General features: G+C 36.5%; 2 protein-coding genes and 1 pseudogene across 6 annotated transcripts; 2 read left to right on the top strand and 1 right to left on the bottom strand.

Annotated features, from left to right (window-relative positions):
• The first annotated feature begins 1,315 nt into the window (after positions 1-1,315).
• On the top strand, positions 1,316-10,762 carry LOC145204715 (DBH-like monooxygenase protein 2 homolog; annotated as a pseudogene). Its single transcript, XR_013853523.1, has 14 exons — positions 1,316-1,623; positions 1,688-1,812; positions 3,541-3,631; positions 3,697-3,878; positions 3,944-4,021; positions 4,081-4,185; positions 6,628-6,730; positions 7,106-7,275; positions 7,338-7,432; positions 7,960-8,116; positions 8,406-8,548; positions 9,258-9,345; positions 9,610-9,708; positions 9,815-10,762. The product of XR_013853523.1 is annotated as a DBH-like monooxygenase protein 2 homolog (transcript).
• Positions 10,763-11,212: 450 nt separating this feature from the next.
• LOC145204122 (UPF0489 protein C5orf22 homolog) lies at positions 11,213-14,506 on the top strand. Of its 3 annotated transcripts, none has more exons than XM_080076555.1 (9): positions 11,213-11,454; positions 11,601-11,746; positions 12,619-12,768; positions 12,831-12,953; positions 13,194-13,350; positions 13,525-13,628; positions 13,825-13,903; positions 13,958-14,115; positions 14,192-14,506. In XM_080076555.1, exons 1-9 carry the CDS (start codon positions 11,395-11,397, stop codon positions 14,340-14,342), a joined length of 1,128 nt encoding a protein of 375 aa, XP_079932681.1. In that variant the 5' UTR covers positions 11,213-11,394; the 3' UTR covers positions 14,343-14,506. The 3 variants fall into 3 exon arrangements, with proteins under 3 accessions (XP_079932681.1, XP_079932682.1, XP_079932683.1); XM_080076556.1 differs by having other exon boundaries at positions 11,214-11,454; positions 13,973-14,115; XM_080076557.1 differs by lacking the exon at positions 11,601-11,746 and having other exon boundaries at positions 11,395-11,454.
• LOC145204121 (nucleolar protein 9-like) lies at positions 14,481-24,529 on the bottom strand. Of its 2 annotated transcripts, none has more exons than XM_080076554.1 (12): positions 24,179-24,529; positions 21,055-21,154; positions 19,590-19,784; positions 19,205-19,321; positions 19,004-19,133; positions 18,663-18,861; positions 17,194-17,334; positions 16,901-16,996; positions 16,008-16,229; positions 15,797-15,902; positions 15,537-15,689; positions 14,481-14,689 (listed from the first exon to the last, which is right to left on the bottom strand). In XM_080076554.1, exons 1-12 carry the CDS (start codon positions 24,410-24,412, stop codon positions 14,664-14,666), a joined length of 1,719 nt encoding a protein of 572 aa, XP_079932680.1. In that variant the 5' UTR covers positions 24,413-24,529; the 3' UTR covers positions 14,481-14,663. The 2 variants fall into 2 exon arrangements, with proteins under 2 accessions (XP_079932680.1, XP_079932679.1); XM_080076553.1 differs by lacking the exon at positions 14,481-14,689 and adding an exon at positions 14,983-15,403.
• Positions 24,530-25,836: the final 1,307 nt, after the last annotated feature.

Here is a 25,836-nt window from a genome sequence, read left to right as displayed (position 1 = left end):
TACACCAGCGGTTCCCAAACTGGGGTCCGAGGTCCTTTAGGGGTCCGTGAGGCAATTTTGGGGGGACCGCGAAGCGGTTGAAGTAATTCTATAATCTTATTTGGCGTCAGTTTGTGCCACTAAATAATTTTAAATCAAAGTGGAATTGAGAATCGACTGTCTCCATTGCTAAACAATAGCCTTTATTGAATGACAATTATCAAAAATGCAATTGTTCGCGCACAATCGTAATGTTTTTTGTCCTGTTTGTGATGTCACATGCTGTCTTTGAATGATTGTTATGCGCAATTTTGCATAACTAGCTAAAATCCTGCAATCAACTTTTGTTTTTCTGAAATACACATTTAGGCTTAAGGACCGCGAGCCCTCGAAATATTGGCAAAGGGACCGTTTAGAAAAAAATATGAAAAAGTTTGGGAACCACTGATCTACACAAAACGCAGCACTGTAAATGATTATGTCAAAAACAGTTGAAAATGATCTGCTAGTCCTTTAGCAATATCTATGATTATCGCAAGACATCAATCTTGATTATTTGGCACGAGTGGATATTATGAAACAAATAATATATCTTTATGACCGTAAATGTTGACACCCACAAACTGGCCGCGGTTAAGCTACTAACATAAAAACACAAAACAAATTAAGGAGCATTTGCGAAAGATTGAAAGCAAAATGTGTAAAAAATGCTTAACGGTTAGGGCTAAACTTAGTTTCTAACCCTACATTTGTTTCCTAACCTATAACAGTCTCACTGCTAATTGGAATAACCGTGCTCTTTGCACCACCAATCGTGTTTTAGCTAACTTTGTCTGTCGTAAGATCTTATGTTTGCAACGCTACCGCTGCCATTGGCGTACACCACCTCCTCATTTATGTGCATTGCAGAAAAAAGGCCCCAACTCAAATTTACTACGCTACGCTGCGTTTAGTTATCATTTGACAGTTCGAAGGACGGCGATGGTTGAAAAAGGCAGAGTCCGTTGCCTACATATTGTCAGATAAGTTTAGAGTTGCTAGTTGGGTCGGGTTTTGGGGACCAGTTCGGCCTTCCATTGAGTCTCAACTTCACCACATTTGCGTCGTAAATTCAATTTCTTTCCACACTGGGTGTGTATGGTCTTGTTGAGTGTAGCCTGCCAAATTAACTGATTCGATAATATAAACTTAATTCGTCATTAAAACTAAATGGTTTGCTTTAGATTCCGTTTCCGTCATATACCAGTTAAACCTGCATTGAACACTAGCTATAAACTTTCACAGCCTTGGTAACTTGGATTCATCAATAGTATAAAAACTTTGCACGTTTAGTATCATGTTTTATGCACTGGTGTTTATTGAGTTGACCTTCGTGTTGGGAGCCCAAGGTGAAACTTCAAGTCAAAGTTATCCATTCATGCGACAGCTTGATACAGCAAGAAACGTTTTGCTTAACTGGGAGTTTAACTCAACTTTATCACACTGGAGGTGAAATACATCAGTCTTTTTCATTTGGTTCAGTCTGTACAGTTTGTTCATGCCAAAACAAGAGGTTGGATTGGTGTGGGAATCTCTCCAGGTGGTGGTATGGCTGGGGCAGATATGATTGTTGGTTGGGTGAAAAGTGGACAAGTCACAATTACTGTGTGTAAAACAACTGAGTGTCAGTTTGTTTGTAAGATTTTTCAACAAGCGCTTTACTTCATAGGACCGTTTTGCAACTGGAAATCTATTTCCACCGATCGACAACGAGCAAAATATAGATAATGGACTTGGATCAAATTTACCAGACAACGGGCAGCCTGTGATTCTTTGCAAGATCTTCCCATAACGGTCAGTAATCGAAAAAAGGCGTGCAAGGCTTGGGCAAGCAAACTGAAAACGTTTTTCTTCCGACGAAATGGTAACACTGGCTAATAATTTATTTAAATGGCGGCTCCGTACAATATACGTTTGTAATCGTAATATGACATTATGGCCTATTTCTTAGATCATTATGTTCCATACGTTGTGCAAAACTATTGTTTAAATTGTGCGGAGATCGATTTTTCTAAGAAAGGGGTTAATTTCTGTGAATTGGTGAGCGCCGATGCAAATTTCAGTACCGCTGCTATAAAGCTTGTGTATATTTTGCTCTATAGTCTATATGCACCTTTACAAAAGCCTAAACATCGCAAAGGTTCGATTTCCGGAGAGCCAGTTTGGTTGGAATCGCTGGTGACAGCTAAATTCACGCTGACTTAAAAAATGGAATTTCTCTTGTATTTCTGCAGAGATAACAAATTTAATTATTGTGCAATTGTTTGCCGAAGCTGTTGCTGTTTGACAAAGAAACATTTCGGCTTCGCACGAAATTGTGTTTTTGGTAACGAATTTACTTAAAAGCCCGCTATGTACTACGCGTAAAATGACATTTGTTTCAAAACCCAATATTCACCGCAGTTACTTTGCAATTCCAAAAGGGCAGTGCACAATTTCGTCCCAAGGTCTGACCTGAAACACCAGGTTTTGTAGCATACGGTTAAATTACAAACACGCAACCAACAGATGACTCAGTAAACTTCAAGCAAAACCACACTTCCAACTTCTATATAAGTTCCACGTAACAAACGCGCCAACGGACTTGCAGTGAGGCAGGCAGCTCGACGGCAGCTATACGCATTGAAGCATTGCCCGCCCAACTAGGATAAAGTTGAGACAAACAATTTCGTTCGAAGGCCTGTCTTAACCACGGTGGGTTTTCAACTTTACGCTTCAGTTGCAACTACACCAACTTGAGAGTTGACGCAGCAAATTCATGCACGACCAAGCAGAACATTTTTTGGGCTCATCACAAACGTCGGTGTTCGGGCATTTTTTAAAAAACAGCCTGTTCTGTTGAAATCAACATCTACCCTGGTGTAACAGGCATACAGATTTTTTTTTCAGAAAAGTGACCGTAATTCAGGTCACAAACATTCGCGACAACGATTGAATAAAGAAACATCATCGTTATTTCCAGGGGACCTTTATTCATCAAAACAAAAATCGGCGATCGAAATATCGGCAGCGAAACAGAAACTGTTGCCCGGGCCCGTTGTAACACAAAATGTTCCCTAGCTGTTTCGACTGCTGACAAGTATAGCCCCTACAAGTACCGCACACAACAATTAAAATATTTAAATTATAGTCAGTACAACGACAGAGTTCGAACCTAAGATCCAGTACGATACCTGATCAGGTTTTTCAGTCTCTATGTGTGTCAAATCCCATGTCATTCAGTCAAACTGTAACTTCAGCGAGTGCAAACAAATGGCCATATTAGCCCTTTACAATGTGGGCTGCAGTGATCACCATATAAACGCTAAACATAAACTTTATTTTGTGACACGGATTTGTCCAAGTAATACATCAGTTTATAACCACATTTAGGGCAAAATGTTTCCATCTTTACAAAGATTGTAAAAACGACAAACAAAGTAATGAGGTTGATAATTTCTTAGTAGCAAAGAAACTATTGAACAACTTAACAATTTGCCAGCCCTGTCAAACCAAACAGATGGAAGACTATTTTTTTTGTAGGACAGCACAATGAAAATAATTTACGCTTTCGGAACAACAGATCCAGCCGGAGACGACATGGTACCAGGGGACTATCACGGAACAAACAGAGGTACAACATATTTGTCAGGCAAAAACAAGTTTTTTAGGTCTAATAAAACTGTTTACACTTTACAGGAACCAGAAATGTGCTTTTCACTACGTCGGGGGACATGAGCTCAGTAGCTCTACCTCCTGACGAGACAATTGAGATTGTAAATCTGACAACTGGTGGAATTACAATTCCAGCAAAAGATACATATTACAGTTGTCATCTTCTACAGCTCCCTGATGTACCTTCAAAGAGACATATTGTCGAGGTAAACCCTTTTTTACCGTTTTTAGAGTAAATTTTTTTTTTTATAATATAAGCGTTCGTTTACAGATTTCACCAATAGTCCAAAGTGGTAATGAACTTTACGTACATCACGCTCTAGTCTACCAATGTGTCGACCCACTGCCGGTAGGAAAACGTTTCCTTTTTTTCTTTCTTATGATTTTAAATTAACGGTGCATGTATAGGCGGATGCAATTGTTGGTTCAAATGGGGAATGCTTAACTGACAGCGAACCGATCTCTCTTGTTAACTGTTCAAGGTTTGTTGCTGGTTGGGCCGTTGGTGGAGAGGTAAGTTTAAGATGCGAGATGAGTTTATTAGCATGGTGAACAGAGCGACACAAAAGCACTAAATTAAGATGTCAGCTAGAGCTAGAGTTCATATGTAAGGTACAAAGGAACAGTTTTATAAATAAAGTTGTAATGTTATGATGGCAATTTGTATTACATTCAGTGGCGGCTCGTGCCTGAAATTTGTGGGGGTGCTGCCCCCCCTCTACTGAATATATATGAGTTGGCAATATATTGAAAAGCTACATTTCTAGTTTTCTAGCCATTTGTTTTGTGCAGAAAAACAAGTAATACAAATCTTAATTAGCAACTCCATTGTGACGTAATTTTTGTTACGCAATAATGTACACGAGTGTAAACAGCAGACGGCATCATTTGTGTATTTTGTTTACTTGCACAGCGACGGGCCAAACACAATAACGTTCAGTAATAATGTGAAAAACAAAAGCACACGTGGCACAGCTTCGAAACGAAGCGGTTGTAAATACGGTAAAACACAACAGGAATATAGAAAAAAAAGTAATAGAAAAAATAGATATAAATGAGTCGAAAAAGGTCGAAGTATTTCAGTTCGACAACAAAAATTGTCAGGTTTCATTTAAGTAAATTTAGCCACAGTCAGCGTTTTCAACATATTCTATGACACTTCACAGATTATTGTGACAAAAAAAAACTAGCCATACAGCTTTTTATTGGTATCATAACTAACAAATTTAACAACCACATTACATTGGTTTCAGAACTTGTTCATTTAAACATCTTTCTTGAATTTTTGTGTACAGACTATTAATTGTATTTTAGTTTCTTAACTGCTATAATTGCTGCTTGCTGGCAAATAGCTTATAATTTCTTTTTTAAGTGCAAAACGCCTTCAAGCTTTAAAATTTACAACACTCTCACTTAAATTTAAACCATATTATTAAATCTTGTGCTTCCTTTTTCCAACCAAAATGAATCATGAAGTTATAGTTTGGGCATGATAATTGATAGCTTCTTCCTTAATCCCAAATGATAACTAAGAAACTGTTTTTCTATTTAGTACTAGCACTGCAAGTGCAAGTCTTTTGGAAATATTGGTGTTCCCCAGAAAAATTGGCATCTTTTTCAGTGTTAAAAAGAACTGTTTTGCCTTTGAAGGAATTATGAAAACAGCAAAAAGGATTTTTCATCCTAGTAATTTAACTTGTCAAAACATCATCTCTAGATTAATTATTTTCAAAGTAATCATGAACATCAGATCTACAGAAACATTTTCATTTGAGTAACTAGCTTTTCTTTGTCAACAATAGGACGTGCTTGGTGTCACTACTATCTTGTCTGTAGAATGTTCATTCTTAAGAAACACTTCCTGTGAAGCAATTTAGCAGCTACTGTTTAGATTAGACAAACAGTACATGTCCATTATATCAATACACATGATTGCACTTGGTTGCAAATACTGTCCACATGGTGTGTTAAGAAATCCACACTTTAAATTGTCTTCACTCTTTTTTTGTCTTCATTTCAAAATTCCTGTTGCTTGCAGTTGTTTGTTCTGCATTTGATATTGCCTGAATTTCAGTGAGGCATTTAACTTCACAGTCACAAATTTAATTTTTTTTGGTAGCATTAGGAACTAAAACTGAGTATTTCTTGTTGTTGCTTATTCCTGCATGACATTTGAGTAGCAGATTTTTTGTCCCATACTTTCATAAATCTTTTTAATTCAGTTATTTATTATAAAGGTTAATTGTGACTTTAAAAGGTGTTAGATGATCTTTTTTCTTTTTCAAGGTGTGAGATACACTTATTCAATTCAATGATAACTGTAAAAACTGAAACCCACTTACAGTCATCTTAAAAAGTCACGACTAACAGTCAAACAATAAATTTAATGATAGCAAAATAATTATTTAACTGCACTCACTGTCGAACTTAAAAACACAGTACACGGGTTTGGCTTTGGAGCTCACTGACGCGAAGCAGACAACACAACTAGCGCTACGTCACGGGAGGGGCTGCGCGAGCCACAGCCCCCTCTCGCCTATTTCGCCCGGCATGTAGCTTTTTCAAGTGCGCATGCGCACAACTGAAAACGTCACGAAACTGGAGCTGCAGCTCCGCCATAGATAACTTATTATTATTATTATTATTATTTTTTTTTTAATTTTTAAATAATACAAAATTTTTATTAATTTTATTTTAATAAAATGCCGATTAATGCCATAAAAGTTATTCTTAGTATACACTGATCAAACATAAAAACTATATGTAAAGATTGTTTGGTATAACAACTTGGAATAGGAATGTCAAGTAAAAATACTGGGGGTGCTGCAGCTCCGCAGCCCCCTCGCACGAGCCGCCCCTGATTACATTATTTGTCCGTCTCCAACTGTCGGACTTCTTGTATATGTCTGTGTTGCGTACGCATTTAATGTGTTTTTTTTACTTTACCGCCTGCAGGCTTTTCGTTTTCCAAACGATGCCGGACTGCCATTTGGTGAACCAGGCGACCCGAAATACGTTGTGTTACAAATGCACTACGACAATCCAAACCTTGATGAAGGTAGGTTACAAGCACTAAATATACTGACAATGCAAAGTCTAATGAACAATATCCTTTGTTTCAAACACTTTTAGTTAAGTCCACGATAACATAAGGTACATTAGTGTTTTGAAAATTACGCACACGGTTCGGGATTGGTTGCCATTACGAAGCAGTTTTTCCTGATTTTGCAATCTATTAAGTATCGTGTTTGTTTGATTGAACAACAATTTAAAAAACAATTGCGATTGCGACAAAAATCGCAATACTAAAACAATGACATTATGAGAATAAATAACACTTTCCTGCAGAATAAGCTATCCATAGCATTTCAAAGCAAGAATATGTTTTGACCAAATGACATTAAAAATTATGTCAACGTCTTTTTTCGTTCAGGTGTTATAGATGATTCTGGTTTGAGGTTTAAATATACCAGTCAGATTCGAACCCACGACGCTGGGTTGTTGCAAACTGGCAATACTATAAATCCATATGCTTTCGTCATTCCATCAAACGCTGAATCATTTCTCACTTACGGCGATTGTCCAGCGGATTGTCTCGAAAAGGTAAATGATGCGGAAAATAAGTTACATTTTAGATTATAGTTTTACCCAATTTTCGTTACAAGACCATGGATTATGGAAATATTACCAGTTTGACCATATTTGGAGCGTTCCTTCATACACATGTGCTTGGTAACAAAGTCACGGTCCGTCATTTTAGGTAAGAGTTGAATTACAACTGAGTGAAGTAGCATATTTAAAACACACCAACAACAAGCTTGTGGTGCAAATCAGCTGATTTCGGTCTGTGCAATATTTGACGCCACAATAAATCGCTGGCTAAAGTGACCATAATATAAATTGAAAAACGAAGATATACGTGTTAGAGAAACATTTAATAATATGCACCGTAGCAAAGGTAAGGTAATACAGAAAGTATACAACTAACAACGATCATTGTCCGTGTATTAAGTAGCAACACACTCAAACAATATCCCAAATAGATAATAAGTTCTTTATCTGCACAACTGTTTGAGGGCTATAAATTATATATAATCATTGTGAGTCTATGGGTATGTTCGAGTGCGTTCAGACATATCTTCTTAAATGTGAGCAAAGAAAAAACGTGCAAAAACATTTTGCTGCAAGACCACGCACAAGAAAACGTAAAGGGATTTTTTACAGAAACAAATCGTCTGATTTACTAACGCACTCATTATGTCCATTATTTCTATCTGCTATCGACAGAAACGGAGTGGAATTGCCGTTCGTGATTAAGGACGACGCTTATGATTTTGATTTTCAAGCAACCCGATATGTGAAACCTGAACGAGTTGTGCTACCAGGTGATCAACTGCAAGTTCTGTGTGATTATGACAGCACAAGCAGAACCAACATTACATATGTAAGACAACAGACGTAGTAATTCTTTTCTTATTATTGAAATCTCCTTTCAAGTAAAACGACCGCGACGATTCAGGGTCATTAAAATCAGATGAAGAAAATTCAGTGTGAAAAACCACTAAATCTGTCGCTATGTTTTATTTGTTTTATCAAAACAAGACAACAGACTGATTATTGCCATAGATTATAACGCTCCCAAGATGATGGATTAACATTATCTTTAACACAGCCGTTTACTTTAATTGATTGAAACTTAGACTTTCGCGTAACAAACGTTATCTCTTTTTCAGGGTGGACTTCCTACAACCAGAGAAATGTGTTAAGGATTTCTTTCCTATTATCCACGTTTGCCAATTTCTCGTTGTTCAAGTGGACCCATCGTGGATCCTTATTTGTACAATGCGCTCGGTATTACCAACACCTCTGACATTCGGTAAGTTAAATTGCCCAATAAGCATCGAGCCAATAAATGATAAGCTGCAGACATGAGATAATGAGACCTTATAGGTCGAAACAGTATGTACTGTCTGCAGCTTATCATTTTTTGGCTCGATGCTTTTACATTGATATTGTGACACTGAGCCGACTTCACTTTGGTTCCCAAACAGTTGCTTGGCCATTTTGAGTCAGTTTCCTCTGTGGTGTATACCTAGTTGTGGAGTGCCGTTGGATAGCTACACTAGCCAATACGGCCGATCTCTCGTCACCAGCTGCACTGATGAGACCTTATAAGTCGAAGCACTGTGCACTGTCTGCAGCATATTCACTATTGACATTTACTCGTATGATATAAACCTTACAAACGAAAGCAGGTCATTATTTGCAAGCATTTAATTGCAAAATCTAACTACGAAAAGTCATATTCTAACTATTATAACCCAAAGCATTTCTAAGAATTCTAACACAAACCAGGTTCAATCGTGGTGAAAACTTCTCATACGTCACATACAGAGGTTTACACAAAATCAGTCAACTGGAACAACTAATTTTCGCTGTAACACAAAGTTCTGTCGCTTTTGCATACTGCGCTAGTTCAAGACCAAACCATGAACGGCAAATATAGTTCTGGTACAGTCACAGGCTCGCTGGTGACATTTTCTTTTTGCCAATTATTATCTCTATATATTTCTTTTTTTTTCTAGCGGACCTTTGGACCCTAATTTACGCGGTTCGTATGCAGACGTTTACTTTGAAAGCAGCGGCTTGACTTTGAAACAATATTTTAACAATGTAAGTTTATAATGTGGGAATAATTTAACATCTTTTCAAAAAAAATTACAGAACCGTCGAAAAAAGTCCTCGAGTGTCTATGATTGAAAACGAGTCTGCGGGCATTTGCCGAAAGAAATCGTTTTTAAATAAGCCTGTCCTACAAACTCGTGCATTATTGTAGAAATTTTGGTAAAAACGTTTTCCTCCATTCTTGGTAATTTTGGTTAAAACAATAGATTCGGATCATTGGTGTTTAAATGTTTGTTTCCATTATATTATAAGATATCTTGGGATCAAGAGTTGGCAGCTGAATTCAGCAACAACTTAAACAACATCCCAAAATTTCAGCTCTGCACAGACAACGGCTTTTCTCCTCCAGGAGTAAGTACAGAAAACAAAAACTGTTTTTGTGTGTTATTTTGCAATCGTGCAAATGTTTGACATCAAGTGAAATACACATTATATCACAACGTTCGATATGTTTCAGCTTCTCCCATTCGTTCTCCCCGTCAATAGTACACAGCCTTATGTGGAACCAGTTCTAACTTGCATCGAAACAACAACCACAACTATTGCAACAACAACAACCCAAACTGTCCCAACGACAATCCGTGCCACAATCACTACATCCGGCCAAAACAGACTTACAGTAATATCGTCCATTTACCAGTTGCTCTTGCTTGTTATTCTTAACCATGTGATTGGTAACTGAACTATGCAGTAAATATGTTTTAAACGAATTTCTAAACATGCCTATGAGAAAACTGTAAAGTTGTAACTATTTGTAAATAAATCCAAACAAAAATGACTGATGTTAATAGTGTTCTGTTTATTGGTGATCAATATTGTGTCACTGAAAACACGTTAACTCTGTCAGCGACCTCATCATGCAATTTGTTTTGGCGGACAACACTTTTGCTAGATTGAGTTTTAGCACTGATGTTTGAGAAAAAATGTTGAGACAAGAGAGTATACCTTTGGCCTAATACACATACGCGTCCCACTACAACTTTTTGCAGGTTTATTAACAAAATGCAGACGACCACATCTGGCCAGAAGGAACTTACAACAAAGTCGTCGACTTATCAGTTGCTCATGCTCGTTATTCTCAACCTTGTCATCGGTAACTAACGAATACAGCAGCTTCGATTTAATAAATTTCTGACATTCTCCTTGTAAATTTCATTCATGTACATAAAACTGCTAACTCTGTGTGTGCACTGGTGTACGTGTGCTGTAAAACATTAAACTTTGACATATTCTACCAGTAAAATTCGGTGTAACATCAAACACCATACCCTTGTTGTTGGGTGTCATTCAATGCAGTAGTGTTTCTTTATCGCGGTGTTTCATGCTATGCCACGATTTATGACTCTCAATTCTGTTTTATGTAGTGGTATTTCATCGGATGAATAAACAACATTGGATTCGCAAAGATTATCCGTAGATATGCTTGTTAAAAAATTCAAGCCAATACCATAATAATAACTTTCTCTATTTTTTCACACACAAAATCGAAGCAACAGCTTGAAAGAAGGAAAACGGTAGGTGCTTTCCCCCAAACTAACATGACAATCAGGGCTGCCACTCTAGATATTTTATAGCTAGATCTAGATGGTTTTGGTTAAGCCTAGATGTAAAATTTGGGATCTAGATGTTTTTTTAACGTTTCTAAAGACCATAGGAACAGTAAAAGCCTACAAACGTTCCACCCAGATAACCACAAAGCCTCGACGTTATAATGTTAGAACAGTAACAGAAAAAAATATAGTGATGAAAAGGAAGAAGTAAGCTTCTTTAGCATCAAATAGAGATCAACTTATAATAAAAACCTTGAAAGTGTTGGTTTTGGCTCATATATTACATTTAATGGGATTATTTTATATTTAGATATATTTTTGGATGTTTTATTTTTCAATCTAGATATTTTTTGAGGTCAATCTAGATTATTTCGTTAAAACAAAAGTGGCAGCCCTGATGACAATACTTTCTCATAAAGTTTTTCTTCACTTGTCTCTGTTCAGAATTCAAACTACTTTAATCAATTGAAAAGATATAATTCCCATCATGAGTCGGCTAAAGAAATATAACGAAATGCCCATCCATGTTGTAGAATATCACAATGAGGTAAGTAACAGGCAACGAGTAGAACATCTGCCTTCGTAAAGTTGGCCCGAATTGTCAACTAAAACACTATTATTTGTGTAACTCGAGTACAATCTACAATGCACCTAATTTTTCTGAACAAATTGGATCACCAATGCTGATTTTAGGCACTTGAACATATATACCGTGCAATTGGATCGAAGTATTTGCCATTTGAACACCTTGCTCTTGTGCACTTTGATGCACATCCTGACTTGGGAATTCCGGAAGATATCATTGCCCCATCAGTGTTTGACAAATATGAATTATTTGCGTGAGTGTTAACTTTATGCGTTTATCAAAAGTGGATTTTTAAAACGTTAGACGCTAAAGTTGCATATTTGTTTGGAAATTTTGATGAGTATATTATCATACACCAGGGATGGCAAACCTTTTTAGTTGAATGGGTCAACCATGATATCAAAATTCGGAAAGAAAACAAAGTGTGTCACATATTTTATTACATGTCAATGCTAAGATGCTTGTTGCTGCATTTTTTCTGCAAGTCTTGTAATCTTAGGTAGTTTTCAGCTTAATACACGCTGCAGTCATATCTGAGCTGAGACGATTCTTGGCACTTGATTTTATGAAATTCTTGTGTGAAAACAAAGATTCGCATGAATACATTGAACCGAACAGCGTCAACAAAGTTACAACAAATCGTTTCAAGTTGTACGTTTAAATAAACATATTTGTTGCCTCACAATTGACTAAACAATCTGAATTTTAAGACAATAGGCAATTTGACAAAGGGCTTGAAGTTAACTGTTGTGTTGCTTTTTAATCTTGGAAGTCTGGTAACCCTACCACTAGTAATCAGTATACAATTTTGAAACTACAAGTGGGTCACTGAAATTCATGTGGTGGGTCACATTGTGACCCACGGGTCAGTGGTTCGCCATCCCTGTCATACACCAACAAAACAAAAAAATAATTTTTAGACAGACAGGTGACACAGCCACAACACTGCAGTGAAAGCTTTAAATACTGCACTTTTCTTATTGCTATTGAGCATAAGAAATTTCTTTGCCAAAGACATGGAATTGACAAATATTATTGTTTGATTTCTTGTACCCCTGGTCATTACAAAAAATTTAGTGTAAACACATTTTCTTGTCAGCTTAAAAATGTTGACATTTTTTGTAGGAAAGTGTCAATTGAAAGTTGGATTATGCCTGCCGTATATGCAGGTCACATAAATACCATTATATGGTTAAAACCACGGTGGGCAAAACAATTTCGGGATGGAGTTTATCAATTTTCTATTGGCAAAGACCCTACATCTGAAAAGCTTAGGTGACAGTGTGTAAATTTTAGGTTCTTTTATTTGTTTATCTGTTGTGTCTTTATTTTTACAGAGTGTCTTTAAAGAATCTTTATTTTCTGAGTGATTGTGTTTATCAAGACAGAAGTGAATTAACTGACACAAAAGAAGTAAAATTACAGATCATAACCCTGGAAAAGGATTCTCAGAGCATTGAGTAAGTTATGGTAGATTTAACACATTTGGCTAACTTTTGATGAACATACATATTTTATTTTTCTAAGTGGTAATTCTAAAACATTGTGGACATAGCATACAAAAAACAGACTGGTCCACTATTTAATCACATGTGTGCCATCAAAATACTTCAACATGTTTTGAAAACACATAACCATCAGTGGAGTTTGGTGTGATGCAAATGTACTTCTTTTTTGAGATGATTTTCTAACCACTGCAGATCAATCACACAACTTTTGGAACCAGGACAACATTATATATTGGATGTTGACCTCGATTGCTTCTCAACCCTTAATCCTTTCAAGAACATGTTTTCGCCTGAAGACTTGGCATCATTGACCAAGTTGTATTGGTACAATCCCCCCAAAAGCATTCCAGTATGCCATGTTTTAAGTTTATGTGCTAATGAACATTTCTCACTGTCTCGGATATTCATTAATATTAAAAGCCACCTTTCTGACCCTTTTATTTAAATATAAGTCACTTTTGTTTTAGCATGTGTTAGTTTTAACTTGTATAAATAAATCCCAGCAAACGAACTTGTCTTTCAGGAAATTTTATCCTGCCAAGAAACAAGAAGAAATAGACTGAGAATTTTAAAGAACTGGTTGACAGAGATAGCTAATGGAAACCTGGAATATTCAACTGACCGAAAGTAAATTAGGTGTAAAAACCCAATTATGCAAAATTGTGCAATGCATAATTGTATGAAAGAAACCTGCAAATCCACTTTTTGCAAAACAAAAAATGCCTAAAAATAAATTCCTTAAATGGTTTTAAGACCTAATGATAGTGATTCCTTCTTAGTTACCAAGATAATGCTGGTTTACTCCTTTTTTTACTTTCTGCAGATTCAAAGAATTAGCAAGGATTGTAAAAAACTACGAAACAAGCATTAAAAAGAAGTTTGATGAGCAGGAAATAGAAATTGTAAGTTCCATGTTTGTTGCCCAAGTAGTTTTAGTTGTGTCAAATTATGACCAGATTTTTCACCCGAAGATACATGGAGCTGGTTGCTCGTCTGGGGAACCACCCTTACCTCATCATATAAGTTCAGATGAGAGAATTAATTCACTTGTTGCAGAATTTAATCGCCTTCTTTCAACGACACAACATGCACCTACACTGTGTACAATTGCCAGGTAAAAAGTGTCTGAACAGACTCTACTATTAAATTTGTCAATAACCTACAATCTACAAACAATGCCCGTTTTTCAGATCAACAATTGATGACTACTGCCCTTCATGGCAGGTTGAGGAAATTCAACTGAAGATTTTAGCAACTATTCAGGAAATTTATAAACCAGCAAAAATATTTTGTCACTATAAATCAACAGAAGTAGTAGGAGACAATAAAGGTTGTTTGTAGACCAGCACTTCCTGCAGATATAAAGAACATCCTCTTAAATATCAACATGACTTGATATATGCTTTAAAGGGGTTAATCAGATACTCTGATTTTTTCTATGTTCCGCTTTTGTTTTTGACACTGCCTTTTGAGAAAAAATATCTTGTTTCGTTTATTTTTCAAAAGTGTGACGGTTGTTTGGGAAAAGACAAAATCGGTAGTTTCGAAGCTTGTGCAGCAACTCTTCAGACTTCCCCATCAGTAGAGTTAGGTGATGACTCACAGAGCAACCCACCATTATTATAAAATGATGCTAAAATAATATGGCACATGTGGCAACAATCAGGACTTCTTCTTTTTTCCCGAATCTGCTATAAAAAACAAGTTAGAACAAAGATAACCAATTTGATTGGGGTAATCCTAATGTCCTTCAGTATATATGTTTAATCCATGCAGCCCAACATGTTTTTGTGCATTTTGGTTGCATAGACATAGATCCACATGCGGTCGGAGAGATGAGTTTGTGCGGCCATGAACATGTTTTATAAAATGCATGTACTGGCGGCTGTGATCCAATAAAACTCTTTTGCTAAACATTTTGATTTTTAAACTGCCCTAAACAGTTTTTGTAATACTAAAAGAGTATTACCAGCCCAGTAGCCATAGGCATCAGACTTTTTTTTTGTACACCTATTGTTTGCAAACAATGCGAACAAGACAGGTACCACAAGCATCACAATCTAGATTATGACATCATAAACATGTATCAGTGATCTTCATACTGTGCAGCTCCATCTGTGCACCAAGCTAGAAATTAATCTGGGCCTTTTGGTAGCCATTAGATGGTACATATGTATAATAAAAACCAATTTCTTTACATCAGTAATATTAAAACAAAAACAAGAAGGCAAATAGCGGCAGTTGTGAAATAAAAATCTGCGATGCGGCCGTCCTAGCAAAAAGGTTGTGCACCCCTGACATAGATGGACTTTGTTGCAAGCACCAATTCTCAAAGACTCAAATTCTGTTGGAGAAGGTATCTGAGTGATATCAGATGTGCTTTGTGGAAACAATAATTAGGTCTGAAAACAGTAGGATAAAGAACAAACTCAGTCTACTGATACAAAGGAGATCCTCTCTTTGCAGTAAGCAAGCATTTTTCAAACTTTAGTGGGCCCTTCATGCTCTTGGATCACGATATAAACAATACTGTACCTGCAAAAAGGTCCTCAAAAACTTTTCGCTTTTTAATTTGCCTAGCATGAAAATCATCCCACTCTGTCCTTCGGTGGATGAACTGCCGCAAACCAAAGTTGCGATGCAGATGTTTACCATATTGATCAGCCAGTAACACATCCGCTTGTGGAGCTATATACACAACAACATTATTGGGTTGCAAGTCTTTAGATTTAGATATGTACCAAAACTGTTACAAGTCTTTGCATACATTAAAACATAAAGTTAGTATTCCTTACCTAAACATTCTGCAAGCATAGTTTTTATATCGACATCAGCAGATTTCCAAATATTGTCGATAACACGACTGCCATACTTGTCACAGGCAATTACATGAAACTGATCCTAAAAAGAATTTCTATTTTTCTTTCTATTCACTGTTTTGCATCCTAATATACATCATCAAAAAACAATGATAAAATTGAGGTTTATGTGGATTGAAAATTGTACCTTCATTTTGTCAAACCATTTTGTTTTCCATTTTTGTTTGATAGTTTGTGATGAGACAAATGAATCTATGACATGGCTTCCTGAAATGCTACATGCCAGTGACACAGAATGCCGAACTGGCATTACTGTTATGCTTTTTGAAACCAGAAGTGTTTTGCTGAATTTAAACAAGGTTTGAAGAAGCAAGGCTCCATGGTAAACAATGTTTGTGAGATCTGGAATCTACAGAAAGAAATGATTAAAACTTTATGATCCACTCAAGTTTTAGTTTTTTTAAAACTGTGTGTTTTTATCATTCATCCACACAAACAGATCCTTTTATGTTCAGATACAGCAGAATTAAAAAAAAACGTTAGTCTGTGGCATTTTATCTTTTGTAGGTGGACACTGCATTATGCTCACAATGTGTCCTCAAGCTGTCTTTTACATTACATGTCAGGTGGACATTTTTGTATTTGAATTTAATGACTTTTTTTGTTGTTGTATTTTTCGACAATCAGGCGGCAGTCCGAGAACTGAAAATTGCCCTTTGTCGTTCACGGGGTTCGAACCCAGGATTCAATGACTTTTTGAAATTGGCTTATTTGTTCCAACCATGTACCCTTAGGTAGGAGCAATGAAGTCAAGTTTTTTGCTCAGGGAAACAATTGGCTGAGATTGGATTAGAACCCACAAGCTTGTGAACTCAAGTGGTTGCACTAACCACTTCGCCATCTTGGCAGGCAAAAGAGAGGTGGTTTTTGTACAACCTGATTTAATATGTCACTTGGAACCAAAAAAGCCTTTTGTCTACTTGTTAGCGAACAATTTAATTTACAGAGTAATAGTAAAAATCAAGAATAATTTGAATACACTACAAATGTTTCATAAAAAAAGTACAAGCTTTTTAGTACCTTTTTGCCAGATGTTATAAATGTATCATACGTAGAGAATGACGCAATAAGTGGAATAATAAACTTCTTTTGATCTTCTTCTTCACAGTGAAATGTCTGCAAATGTATGAACACAGTTTTTTGTGTAAAGATTAAATGCTATATGTAAGTCAGCAATTATATGATCAAAAATTTTATTTCTCTTTTACCAGTATATCTTGACATTAGGTGCTTAGTACTCTACTCATTATAGACATGGCAGCCATTACCAAACACGAAAAAGCATCACATTAAATTTACAAAACTATGCTTACCTTCATTAAAGTGTCCAGAAATTTGACTTGATATGATTTGTGTTTTAAACATTGTTCTGCAAGTTTCTGAACAACTCCATACTTGTTTTCAGCAAAAATGTCCTCAATTCTAGGCACAAGAAGTTCAAATGTCTCATCAAACTAACAAAAAGAGAAGGTTTATATCCAATACTAAAAGTAGAGTTTATCCAAATAAATACTACATATAAAAAAACAAATCGCACACTAAACAATAGGGATGGGCCAAAACCGCACATGTTCTGTTTGGTCGAGCACCGAGCATCTCAAGTTAATACTCGGTGCTCGGCTGAACACGCTCGGTGCATTGTGGCGTCACAACCATTCCCTATTACACTCTAGTTTTGTAGCTGTCCAAGGTCTCTTACGTTACCAGTGGTGTAATAAGCTGTACAGGCCCAAGAAGTACGGGTTTTTGCACCATCTAACGGCCAATTCTGTTCTTGGATAACGTTTCAAACACTAGTTTCATATGTTAGTTCAGGTCAGTTCGTGCAACTGCTCGGCCGAGCACCGAGCATCAAAAACAGTGATGCTCAGTACCGAGTACTCAGGTTCTGGCTCGGCTTGGCATATCCTTACTAAACATATCTGAATTGATTGACTACAGCAGGGGTTCCCAACCTTTTGTGCTGCTCATACCCCTTTGTCAGGTCAGAGCATTCTTCGCACCCTCGGAATTTTTTAGATATATATAGCTAAATTAAATTGCTTTTATAGCTGAATTAAACGTTAAACAAGTATTTCACACAAAAATCACAATAAGAAATTACCCGATTGCAGCAGATTTGCTGCAAGACTCTATTGAATGCCTACTTTATCTGTGCATTATCTTCCTAACTTTGTGGTTTGTTTTTTATTGCTGGCAGCAAGTAAAAAAAGTATTGTTATGAGGCCATGAGGCGTATGGCATAATATCATTTACAATTCCGAAATAAAACTGTACTGTGAAATCAGTTTCAAAAGCTTCTCTGTGACCCAAGGATCTTCGTACCCCTTGATGTTCAATCTCGTACCCCCAGTTGGGAACCCCTGGACTACAGCATTGGTAGTTAACAGATGAAGTGTAACAGCATTACATCAGAAGTCTCAGTAAAGCATCACCAATGATGCTCAATACATCACGAAATATATACTGGTTTGCTATCAAATAACTCGTATCAGATACATGTTTAGTAACAAAAAACATAAAAAAATGAAAATAAAAGTACAAAGTTTAAAAGGTATATATTTATAAAAAAGCAAACTTGATTTAGTTATCAAATAACTAGTGTTAGCTTGTTGTTAATATTAAAGGTTGAGTGAGCTCCATGGTATGACTAAAAACATTTGGGTCAACATAATAGCTGTTTGCCGGTCACTGCTTTAATGTTACCCTAACATTGCCAACACAAAACTTTACACACAGTCAAGTAAACAAAATGTAACATTTTGCTTGCACTAATACCCACCTTGTGTTGTAATGAATTCGATGATATTAATTTCTGTATCACAAAATTGGCCACTGGATGGCAGGCAAGTTCAAGGAATGTGTCCTGATCTTGAGCGAATATTGAATACAGAGTTAAACATGACTGAAGATCACCATACTCAAATATTGCTTCAATTGCTCGACTGCCTGTCCTGTCCTTGCAAAGAATTAAAACTGTGCTGCAGAAAAATAAAAAAAAATTTAGGTTTCGCAAACATGGAAAAAATGTAAAAACAAAATAAATATTCATTTAACTCAAAATAGCACCTGTACACTCATAAAAAATCCATCTCTAGTTGTTTACACACAAACATATTTTACCTGTTGTTGTCCTTTGTACAAGTTGTTATGATTTGAGAGCATAGACGTTTGAGTGTCTTAGGCAAGCGCAAGGACAATACTTGTATTAAAGTGCATACACAAGGGCACCCACTAGTGTCAGTAAGGATTTCTAGAAGTAAAGAATAAGCAAAATACATAATTACATCAATAAAATAATAGTATATTATATACAGCACAAACCTGCCATTGACTGTTTGTTCAGATTTGATAAAAGGGTTACAAGTTTCTTTAGTCTGAGTAAAAACTTTTTGGGCAAACTTTCTTTTGCAAGCAAAATATCTTTCTTTTGCTTGACAACTGCGAAAAATAAAAAGTGTATGTCATCAACAATAATAATATTTAACTAATTCCACACAGAAAAATGGGTAATTTCAAGTGATAAAAATCTGCAGTTGTGGTTATAATCCTTGCACTGAATATAATAGTAATTAAAACCAATAAATAAACTGTTTTTGTCAAAAAGTCACACAAACCCATGCAAGTGTTTATTGTATTATTGACTTGACTTGAACAAATTATGAGTTTATATTTTCAAAAAATGGAAACAATACATAGTTTAAGCTACCTGATATCTTTGACTCTTTATTGTGATGTTGATGCACCAGCATTATGCCTCCAAGTGTTTCAATTATTGACCGGGTCACATGAGTGGCATATGTATCTGTCATCCATTCTGTGAGGGCATCATCCTGCTTTAACCAGTCACTGCTCTTAATTATGACATCACACAGGTCTGGAAATACTTCAGTCTGGTCCAGGCCTTTAATTAGACAAGTTTCTTATGAAACTAGAAGGGTGGCTTAGCACATATTGCCCTTGCACATACACTATGATCTATTTTAAAACATAAATATATTTCCTATGCTTATTTTGTATTGGGTCCCATATTAGCCATCGTCTTTTATAACCTTGGTTGTTTCTGCAGGCAAAAACTCATGGGTCCCCACACATGCAAAGTTGAAAATAATGCAATCCAATAGATAACAATGAGTAAGTTTGGTATTGTGAAGACAAACACAGTGATTGGTACTGTGCATATCTAAATATGCTATATGGAGTAAAAACTATTTAAATTAAAAAACTCATTTTAGGGGGCTAGTAGGATAACTAATTGAGGTTCAACACACACACAAACTTAAAAGTAGGAAACCACAATGACTCAATCAATAGTACTGCAAAATTTCAGTCCAATCTGCCAACGTTTAAAATTTCAACCACTACAGGTGTTTTGAGCAACAACCGTTAATGTTTCTGACGTCAAAGGGCTATTAACAACCCCCGAACTGCAATGGCGCAATAATGATAATTGGCATACTTTACAAGCTATCCAAATTTTAGCCAATTCTGACATTGTTTACAAACTCACCCCTTTTAGGGGGCTAGCGGGGTAAATACTAGGGTTATCCGGAAAACAAAGTGGGATGCACATCTACATAACTATATCTACCATCTGTATAAGTTTCAGCCACATGCATCAAGCATTTGATAGAAAAACGAGTCGGACAAACTTCGGGAGAAAATACCCATTTTAGGGGGCTAGCAGGGTAAATACTGGGGTTATCAACAAAAACAAAGTAGAATGCACCTCTACATAACTACATCTACCATCTGTATAAGTTTCAGCCACATCCATCAAGCATTTGATGGAAAAACGAGTCAGACAAACTTTCGGGGGAAAAAACATTTTAGGGGGCTAGCGGGGTCAATACTGGGGTTATCAACAAAAACAAAGTGGGATGCACATCTACATAACTACATCTACCATCTGTGTAAATTTCAGCCACATCCATCAAACATTTGATAGAAAAACGAGTCGGACAAACTTTGGGTAGAAGAAAAAAGAAGAAAAAAAACAAACAATTTGAGTAAAATCAATATGTGTCCCCTTCAGGGAAGGGGACCCATAATTAATGACCCAGCAGTATCAATTTTACAGTCACAGCAAAGAGATTATTTAATATAAAGCAAGTTTTAAGAATAATAAATTTATTTGATCTTGTAATAAATGTATATATATGTTTAACACATACCATGTAACTGCCATAAAATAACAACTTGTTGCAAAGCTTTTTGAAGCACATGGCATCCTTGCTGACTGTGAGCTACTTCTTTGAAGCGGGTTTGAAAAGCCTAACACACAAATGTAAAAAAATTAGTTGAAATAATATTTATGCATTCAACATGATAAAATATACTTTAGAACACAAGACACACATCTAAAAAATAATTCTGAAACCCAAATATGGTAAACAAATCTTTATCAAAACAATTGCAATTGTTTAATTTTAGATTTTTTTTGTCCCATCTGCTCCCAATGCCCAAGACATGTTTTAATTGATTTTGATTATTCAGAAACCAGTCTGCAGAGTGTGGCAGGTGCATGAGCGATTTTTTGTAACAAAATTTTTTGCACGCAAATTTTTTGGGTTTGCATGTGCAAATTTTGCACCAAAGTCGTTTAATTGGCCTGTCTGGACCTCTTTTACTTGCTTTTCGCCTGCTAAAATTGGAATCTCACATGAACTTATGGGTTGTGCACGTGCGAATGCGGGACATGTAGGTCCTGCATGCACGAGATCTCGTCAGGAACTGCTATGTTCTGCAGACTGGGTCAGAAAAGCAAAAACCAAATATTTGACTGCAAAAAAACTCTTTAAGAAGCAACTTTTGTGAAATTAATATAATAAAAGGTTTTGTTGTTCATAAATGAATGTTATTAGGAATACAATTGTTGGAAATGTTTTAGCTTTCTACTGCTAACACAAACATCATGTTACTGCTAGTGCGAAAGTGAAGTTGAAAATCCCAATATTTATTTCAGGTACGAAGCCCAGTCTGCTTGGTATGACAGCTGCACATGCAATTTAAAGAAATAAATTCTTGCATGCCATTTTTTGGGGTTGCACACAGAAATTGTGCACCAAAAGTATTCAATTGTCCTGCCTTGACCTCTATCTTTTGCTTTGTCTCAGTCTGCAGAACATGGCAGTTCCCGACAAGATCTTGTGCATGCAGGACCGACATGTCCCGCGTGCACGCATGCAAAACCCGTAAGTTTGTGTGCAAGACCTATTTCAGCAGGTGCAAAGCAAGTGATATAGGTCAAGACAGGACAATTGAATGCCTTTGGTGCAAAATTTCCGCAGGCAACCACGAAAAATTGGCATGCAAATTTGTTTTTCAAAAAAAAATCATGCGTGCAGCAGCAGCCATACTCAGCAGACTGGGCTAGGGTTCCTCTATTTCTCGACTTTTTCGTTTCTCGAGAAACGAGAAATTAAAAATCCATTTCTCGAGAATCTCAAGAGTCTCAAAATTTTTATTTAGGCCGAGTTTCTAACAAAAACAAACAAAACTAGAAGGGTGGCTTAGCACATATTGCCCTTGCATATACACTATAACCTATTTTAAAACATAAATATATTTCCTATGCTTATTTTGTATTGGGTCCCATATTAGCCATCGTCATTTATAACTTTAGTCGTTTCTGCAGGCAATAACTCATGGGTTCCCACACACGTAAAGTTGAAAATAATGCAATTCAAGAGATAACCATGAGAAAGTCGGGTGTTGTAAGGTAAAACACAGTGATCGGCACTGGGCTTAAATAATAATACTATGTAGAATACAAGCTATAAAATTAGATTCACCCCAGATATTGTTTGAAGTATGTCCTATTTAACGTTTTAAAAAACTGACCCATTTTAGGGGGCTAGTAGGGCATCTAATTGGGTTTGACACACAAACTAAAAAATATATAAAAACCACAATGACTTAATCAATAGTACTGCAAAATTTCAGCCAAATCCGCCAATGTTTAAAATTTCGACCACTAGAGGTATTTTGAGCAAGTTAATATTTCTGACGTCATAGGGCTGTTAACAACCCCCTAACTGCCATGGCGCAAAAACGACCACCAAGCAACCCACCAACGAGCAACATACAACTGGTTGCCCTTGTAACACTATTGCTCAAACATTTTAGGGGGCTAGCGGGGTAAATACTGTGGTTATCAACAAAAACAAAGTGGGATGCACATCTACATAACTATATCTACCATCTGTGTAAATTTCAGCTGAATCCATCAAACATTTGATGGTAAAATGAGTCGGACAAACTTCGGGGTAAAAACACCCATTTTAGGGGGCGAGCGGGGTAAATACTGGGGTTATCAACAAAAACAAAGTGGGATGCACATCTACATAACTACATCTGCCATTTGTGTAAATTTCAGCCAAATCCATCAAACATTTGATGGAAAAACGAGTCGGACAAACTTCGGGGGAAAAATACCCATTTTAGGGGGCTAGCGGGGTAAATACTGGGGTTATCAACAAAAACAAAGTGGGATGCACATCTACATAACTACATCTACCATCTGTGTAAATTTCATCCAAATCCATCAAACATTTGATGGAAAAACGAGTCGGACAAACTTTGGGGAGAAAAAAAAATGAAAGAAAAATAAGAAAAAAAAAGAAAGAAAAAGAAAGAAAAAACAAACAATTTGAGTAAAATCAATATGTGTCCCCTTCAGGAAAGGGGACCCATAATAATTTCCGATTGTCTGTTTTTTCGCTTCTTGTAGCGATCGAAAGTAGTGCTTCGCTAGCAAACCAGCAAAAAACGAAGCGACTGTAAAAGATCTTATGCAACCAGGCATGGCTACTACCTGGGAAAAGTGAAAGTTTAGCGGCAACGCACGCTAAAAATCGCTGTTTCGCAAGCAAAATAAGAAAGTTATGTGTCCAGTCCGCTCTAGAAGCGAGTTGAAACGAAAAACACACGTAATAAGAGGTGTCGCATTTACTTTTTGTTTAAGATATGTGACGTAATATTTCTTGAGAAATTTTTATTTATTTCTCAAGAATCGAGACTTGATTTTTTCGAGATTTCTCGAGAATTTCTCAACGAGAATTTCTCAAGAAGGAACTCTAGACTGGGCTTTGTCCCTGCTGAAATTGGTCTTGCACTGGAAGGGACAGGCATGCACATACAAGACGTGTTGGCTCTGCACGTCTGAGATCTCACCGGGAACTATCATAGTCTGCAGGCTGGTACAAAGCAAGTGGGAAAAAGATTTTAAAAAATGGCATGCCATTTTTACAATTATCTTTTTTTCTATAACTTGTTGTCTCATTGCATGTTTTGTACCTGAAGGATCTGCACCAATTGTTCAGCCTGTGCTTGTTCTACGAATTGCTCGATCACAAAACAAGTGGATTTCATTAAACTGAGCTTGACTTCTGAACCTTGAATCTCTTCGAAAACTCCTTCAAGAAATACTTGTTTCATTTCATCGTCGTCAAAGCCATTTCGGTAGGTCGCATCGGCTTGACGCAGATATGCCAAAACACCAGAATCTAATTCAGTCGTTTTAGTCTCCATTGGCAATACAGTCAGGAAACTTACAACTTTTGAAAAACTAGATTATTTCAGATCAACATTGCATCTGAAACACACGCTTTCATGCTCACTACAGCGATTTGTGGTGAAAAACGGGAATTTCCCGAGCTGGAATTTTATTCAAAATTTTTTTAAATTTTTTTTAAAACTCTTGACGTTGAAAACACAAAACAACTAGTGCTTGACGAAACAAAACAAATAGCAATACAAATTTGTAATTGATCCTAATTTGTAATCTTTGTGCTTAAGATACAAAGTCAAAATTGTCCTGTGAAGGTTAAAATTTATTCATTATGGCCCGAGATTACCACAAAAAAACGTTTAGAATTTCTTAGTTATAAGAGAAAGCGGTTGATCATTGTGCTAACAAAAATGTGCACGACAAAAGTGATTTCAGTTATTGTAAGATATGAAGTGTTAGTGGGCTATATGCCATCAAATTCAAATTAGCTTCGCATGCCGCTGTACAGTTTTCACCAGTTTAATTGGCATCTTTTACGTGTTTACAATCTAGGCCAGTGCTCCGCAACCTTTTTTCACACACGTCGCACCATACAAGCTTTGAATGTTCGGCGGCACACCCGAACCAAAAATTGCGATTTGAATATTTGAAAGCCTAAAAAACAGCCATTGCTAATATCTAGCCATTACTAATAACGAATGATTGTTTCTTAAAATCAGTGGTCTGACAGGGTATTCCACCTGAGGTAAACACCTAAAATTTAAAAGTTAGTTCGAAGGGGCACAAAAAACCTCTTGGGTCCACACCGGGCCGCGTGTTTTGCGACCCCGGCGTTAAGCCATTGTAAAGTATATTATGACGTAATAAAACATGAATATGTAGTGAGTAGTGCAGCTTTAGTTTGGTGTTGTAGACTACTGCATCATTTGCTATGATGTAAATTACACAAAAACAAATTTAAAACAAAAAGTTACGGTTTTGGAGCGGCACACCCAACATCGTCTTGCGGCACACCAGTGTGCCGCGGCACAGCGGTTGCGGAGCACTGATCTAGGCTTAAATACCCCATCTTTTGCTTACTTTTATTGGTTGTGATGTTCTGTAGTGCACAACATTTGCTATAATTATCGCAGTGGTGTGAAAATTCATGCTAGGCAATTGAAACATCTGCCGTTGGTGTGGCAAAAAGCTAACAATTTATTGCCGCTAATAAAGGCCACAAATTACCTTACAACTAGAGCCGTTTTTATTGCCTCATTCTGTTTTGTTTTGTGTAACTAGATTGGTTCGAAAGACAGATTTAAAAGATGAAAAATTGTTTGTTTATTTGTTTGGTAAGTCACAACTTTTCCATCCGTTCCTAATATTATAGCCCCTGATTGATAGCAATCTGATGCCTAGTAGTACAGGTGTGTACAAACTTTTTTTATGGGGGGCAATTTTT

Source organism: Phallusia mammillata, chromosome 8 (genome assembly GCF_965637545.1).
Source record: "Phallusia mammillata chromosome 8, kaPhaMamm4.hap1.1, whole genome shotgun sequence".
Taxonomy (NCBI): Eukaryota; Metazoa; Chordata; class Ascidiacea; order Phlebobranchia; family Ascidiidae; genus Phallusia; species Phallusia mammillata.
Note: the sequence above shows the minus strand (reverse complement) of the source record. Positions and strands in the feature narration are given on the sequence as shown.